The 5,503-nt window shown below is 37.0% G+C and overlaps 1 protein-coding gene across 2 annotated transcripts; it reads right to left on the minus strand.

Annotated features, from left to right (window-relative positions):
- Positions 1–405: 405 nt before the first annotated feature.
- LOC116379016 (C-reactive protein-like) lies at positions 406–2,678 on the minus strand. Of its 2 annotated transcripts, XM_031840929.1 has the most exons (6): positions 2,578–2,662; positions 2,448–2,474; positions 2,302–2,356; positions 1,250–1,352; positions 859–1,156; positions 406–705 (listed from the first exon to the last, which is right to left on the minus strand). In XM_031840929.1, the coding sequence occupies exons 3-6, from the start codon at positions 2,354–2,356 to the stop codon at positions 487–489; spliced, it is 675 nt and encodes a 224-aa protein (XP_031696789.1). In that variant the 5' UTR covers positions 2,448–2,474; positions 2,578–2,662; the 3' UTR covers positions 406–486. The 2 variants fall into 2 exon arrangements, with proteins under 2 accessions (XP_031696789.1, XP_031696790.1); XM_031840930.1 differs by lacking the exon at positions 2,448–2,474 and having other exon boundaries at positions 2,578–2,678.
- Positions 2,679–5,503: the final 2,825 nt, after the last annotated feature.

The following is a 5,503-nucleotide window of genomic DNA, read 5'->3' on the forward strand; positions in this document are numbered from 1 at the left end:
CTAATATGAGGTATCGTAGAGCTCTGGGTGCCCACCTACGGCTACAATATTCTCAACGCTGATAGGCTTTCACAGCGTCACACAAATTTATTGGCAGCCCACTGCTCCCTATATACAGGGATGGGTCAAATGCGGAGACAAATTTCCCCCTTAATTCCCCAATATAGTATAATAAATTAAAAAATGTAATTAAAATTAAAAAGTTCAACTTGTGCATATTTGCGGCATGCATTAGCATCCGAGATTTTAGGTCTACTCGCATCCTTTTGCGTCTAGACGTATGTAATTTTGTCACGCAAAGAAATCACATTTGGTGTGAACACAGCATTAGAATCCAACATTTCTGCCTCTGGACGAACATTTTTGTGTTTAACCACACAATAAAGATCACTGTGAAGACACACCTTTGTAGCAGGACTTTATTGAGAAATATTTCAAACCCACTTGATTTGCATAACTCAAATTATTGTAGTTTTGTTTTAAATTTTAGTAACAGGTCTTTTGTTTATCTTCTATCAGCACTCTGCCTGTGATCTGGAACTCCAGCGCACTCCAGTTGAGCACATTCCCTGGGGTGAAGTTTAGTTCATCCACGTACTTCTGGATCTCACAGGGGGAAAGGGCGTAGTCCCACATGTGTACATCAGACATCATGCCAATGAAACACTGCTTCAAGTCAAACCCCCCACCATGGGAATCCTGCTCCTGTAGATTACAAATGCGGTTTGAGATACAGTTAATAAAAGCTAAATTGTACAATATTTGTACTGAAATCTATACACTAGATACACACAATAAACTAAGAATAAATGTGTTTATTTAGAACATTTATTATGGTGCTTATTAATAAAACTGTACCTGTCCTAAGACAATTATAGTAGATCCACTGATGTTTGATCCAGAGCTGACAAACTTCTTAATTGAAGGTTGTCCATCAAACCACAGCTGCACCAGTCCGGACTCAGAGTTCCATGTTGTACAAATAGAGTGCCACATGTTCGACTTGTAGTCACACCCTTTATATTGTGACTTTACATTCTTGATATGGGGCGCAATTCCTTTACTTGCTTCGTCCCAGAAAATCAGGAAGTCATTGGCAGAACTGGATGTGGCCAAAGAGAAAAGGACGTGGTCTCTCTGAAGGTCTGTGAAGGATCTGTAGGCATTGAAAAGACATTATCGTGCATGATACTTATCACAGTGAGAGATACAATGGGTTGTTTTGTACATTTTCAACATTCAGTTTTACCTGTGACAGACGGTTACAGCACCAAAACCCTGTCTTGATGCGGTCAGCCTCACATGAGCTGAGCTGGTTTCTTGTGGGAAGATGAACATTTTACCTGACAGATCTGAAAGAAGAAAGGGAGGTTTTGTCGTTTTTTTTTATATCGATTTGTTCATCAGCATGGATTACTATTTCCAGCCCTATGGTGTAGCAGTGTAACAGTTGACTAAGTACATTAAACATTATCTTCGTTATCAATATTATACAAAGATTGTGGTAACAAATGACATGATATTTTGGATGAATGTCATCTTGCACGGTATTACAAGCAGTACCATGTGAACCACTGTCTGTTGAACTCTGTCACACATATAAGCATTGCTCTGCACGCCATCATTCAGGATTCATAAGAACACTTTGAGGAAGGAAAATACTTGCTATGGTGTCAACTATGATGTCTTATACAAATAGAGACACTACATACCGTCATTAAAAATCTTTTTGATCCTCCAATTAGCTTTTTGGTTTGCTTATTGTTTTGCCGGGTATCTATTTGTTTTGCACAAGTATATATATAGGTACATTTAATCTTCAAATGCAGTCATGATTGAAAGTGGAAGGGGCACCAGTGTTTTGGCTGTGTCGAGTCAAGTACATGTCCACAATTAAGCAAATTAACAACAGTTATGAAATCATTAAAACATCCAAGTTTGATATTAAAACAAAATAGTCTTTTGATTACTTTTCTGTTCTGTTAGATTTGTTAACCGTCATTATGTTGAACAATGTTAGTTGAAAATTTTAGATGAAAATGGAAAATAATAAATGTATTATCTCAAATGTAGCAGACATATGCTTAAAGATACAATTGGTAATATAAGTAGATATATCTGACATATTTTGCCCAGTTCAGAGATCTGCTATTAATATACTACAAAAAAATATGCGATTTGTCTAAAAGAGTTTTGCATGACAAGTGTGTCAGCAAATTTGAGGAAAAAGGCAACAAACTGCTACAAACTCCAACATTTCCTTTTGTTATTCCATCTGTCAAATAAGGATTGTTTTTTTACCTTGAGGAGCTGCAGCACATGCTGTCAACATCACCAACAGCAGCAAAACCTTCATCTGATATAAAAGGGAAAAGAGACCATGAAGTCAACACTTTTGATTTGCTCTTAGTACTCTATGTGCAACAAATTAATTAACTCTGATTTACCTCGAACTGCTAGAATAAACAATGCAGCTGGAAAAAGTTACAAAAAATATATAAATAAAACAAAAGGTTTTCAAATAATACAATAAATTTAAATTCCAATATTTAGCAGTTTGTCATGTGTAGATCTTACCTTGAAATCAGAGTCTGGATGTTGTGTGCAGCATGAACAGGATCGTGAGATTTCTGCAATCACTGCTTCCTCATTTCTATCTGCGTGTCTCTGTGTTTTCTTCCTAATCTAAAATATTTTTTTGGCTTCAGATTCCTGTTGTGTAAAAAGCTGTTATCCGCTTTCCACTGCATCCTCGTGTTGAAATAGTCACATTATTGTGAGGTACTCCATGAAGCTGAAGTAAAGTGAGCCACTTTTTTGTGCTTTTACTTTTTCTCTTTCAGAAAGAATGAATCACTGCAATATGAAATATTCAAAAAGAAATGTAAATTTCTGTCTTGTTTTTACTATTTATACATATTGGTTTGAATTACTATACTACTGCTTGAAGAATACAATATTTTCTCACATAGTTCCCAAACAACTGTGCATGCTGTTGTGATTTGAATGCATCAGCTGTACACAACAATGAATCCGCACACATAGATTAAAGGTTGATCACTCATGACTAACGGTTACCAGAGATGTTTCATGTTTTCTGCATTCACCTATGGATCAGATAAAATAACTTGACACTTTACAACATCTATAGCCAATCTGTACTCTCACTGTAACATTTTATGTGTATTATTTGTGAAGTATAGTACAAATGCAGTAGAAATGCATTTTTCACTGGGCGGTGGTCTATTTCTTGGATTTGTGCTTGTTTGGAGTTTTCCTTCATTGCACCAAGGTGGGTTAGCTTTTTGCATGTTTAACCACACCTGACAATCATGTCAAGATGCACTAAATATACCCAATAATGTTTCAGACATTTAATGTTGAAAATCCTTACAGGAACAAACCTGGAAAGACGCTCATGAATTGAAGATAAAAAATCAATTGCGTTAACATTTTTTTGTGAAAGTTCGGCAGAATTTTCAGGAACAAACAGAAAAATAGGAACTATGCACTTCTCCTCATGTGGCCCAACCATTACTCATGATTAATGAATAAAGAATGAAGCTTTGAGGAAGATCATAGCTCCCTTGAGAGAATATTATAAACAAAAACCTTTTTGATATCCCACTTTGCCTTTTAGTTCACTTATTGTGATACCTGTCTTTTGTTTTTCACAAATTAATATGTAGATCATTTTCTTCTGTAAATAAATTTGTCCAGTGAAGCAAATGTATATGAATGTCCTGACATATTCACTTATTCACTTGGGCTGGCAGGGAGTGCCACTTCAGCCAGCCCACTCTCCTGTTGAGCCAGTTGAGGTTTGACTTTATTGGTAAAAGGGTGGCAAAGTTTGCAAATAGTGAAATTGTCGAATATGCATATAGAGTTTATAGCAGATGGTTCTCTGTCAAGTCATTTCCATTAGTAGGAGAAAACTCAGATACATGATTCACAAAATGCAGCATAATCATTCATTATTACAATTTCAATTGTTTATTTTTAAAGTGATTGAAACCATGTGGTGAGTATTTTTGTTTGAGGCGCGTTGTTCTTTTTTCTTCCTGCACTACAGGTGTGTGTGTGTTTGTGTGTGTGTGTGTGCTGTGTTTTAAATGCATTCATGCATGTGACAACATACTGCATGTCTTCATGCCTGCTTGTCCAAGTGTATTGATTAATGCTTGATCATGTGTCACCAACAACTACCAGTTATCAGCTCTATGCTTTCTTCACTCACTTCATGATCAACTAAAATGACTTGCTGCAGCACAACATCAAGGGCCTATCTATACTGTCACATCCAAATATGATATCCTCTCTGCAAAGGACTTCAGTGATGGAGGACTCTGCACACTCCTCTCTCCACTGATGTGATGAGATCCTGTAGTAACTGGGGAGATCCTGAAGCTCAGAGCAAATGTTTCCTGGAGAACTGCATCAGATCAGCCAGAGGGATGAACCCTGGAGAGGGATCACACCGGGACCACGAGACAGAGCACACTCAACTCTGCGGGGAGACACTCTCTGAGTTTGACTGAGCTTTCAGACAGGATGAAATATACATGGGAGGGAGAAGACAGTTATGTTCAGTCACGCTTAAGTTTATTGAACAGTTGTTCAATTTGACATAGCAACATTAATAAGAAAGATGCAAACTATAATACAAAGAAAATCCAACAAACATAAGCCGCCATATACTTAGAGGAAGGTTGACGAGAAACTCTGAGATATAAAAGTCAAACTGTTGCTGCTGATGTTTTGGGAAATGCAACAAAGTCGCCTGTCTCAGATTTAGAGGCTGTAATAACTCTGGATGTACATGGGTAAAGTGAAATTATTAAACACTGGTGTTAAAATGCTGTATCGCTGCTTTAATGTCTGAGTCTTTTGTTCCAGGGTATTTACATAAACCTACACAGTGTCATTGTGTCATATACTATGTACAAAATCATTTTTGTACATAGTACACTAAAGATGCAGAGTGATAAGCACTACATGTGGCCGATTGATTCACTTTATTTTTCTCTTGTCTTGGATTCATATCTGATTTTGAAAAGCTAGGAAATGAAAACAGACCAGGAAATAATGTTAGGGATCATAATCACACAGATTGCAGAATGACATTTAATGATGACTGGTGTATCCCTGAATGTTTTGAAATACTGGTGAATGTCACATTTTTATTTTAAAGCTACTTCATTGCAAAAGACAGACGCCAAAGTAATCTCAGATAACCACCTGAAGCAAGAAATACTTAAGCCAAAGGGTTGTATTTAGTCTTAATGCAAACATGCCAGCTAATTCATACCTTTTTATTTACTTTGTTAGTAGTGTTGCCATTCTGCTTTCTGTCATTTCAGAAAACCCATCCCTGCCTGTCCAGGGTGTGGCGTGCTATTGTTCCCTGGACCATATGATTTATACACATTCATTTATGCACATAGTTTCATCCGGTCTCTACTAATATGAGGTATCGTAGAGCTCTGGGTGCCCACCTACG

The sequence above is a fragment of the Anarrhichthys ocellatus genome, unplaced genomic scaffold, assembly GCF_004355925.1.
Source record: "Anarrhichthys ocellatus isolate YVR2014 unplaced genomic scaffold, GSC_Weel_1.0 scaffold3567, whole genome shotgun sequence".
Lineage (NCBI taxonomy): Eukaryota > Metazoa > Chordata > Actinopteri > Perciformes > Anarhichadidae > Anarrhichthys > Anarrhichthys ocellatus.

Bases quoted from the DNA above. Each gene is read 5' to 3' on its own strand.
- LOC116379016 (XM_031840930.1), bottom strand. From the start codon at position 2,356: ATGAAGGTTTTGCTGCTGTTGGTGATGTTGACAGCATGTGCTGCAGCT. The intron at 1,157-1,249 runs GTAAAACTGAAT...CAATGCCTACAG, and splicing joins GCTGTAACCGTCTGTCACAG to ATCCTTCACAGACCTTCAGA. The intron at 706-858 runs GTACAGTTTTAT...TGTAATCTACAG, and splicing joins CTATAATTGTCTTAGGACAG to GAGCAGGATTCCCATGGTGG.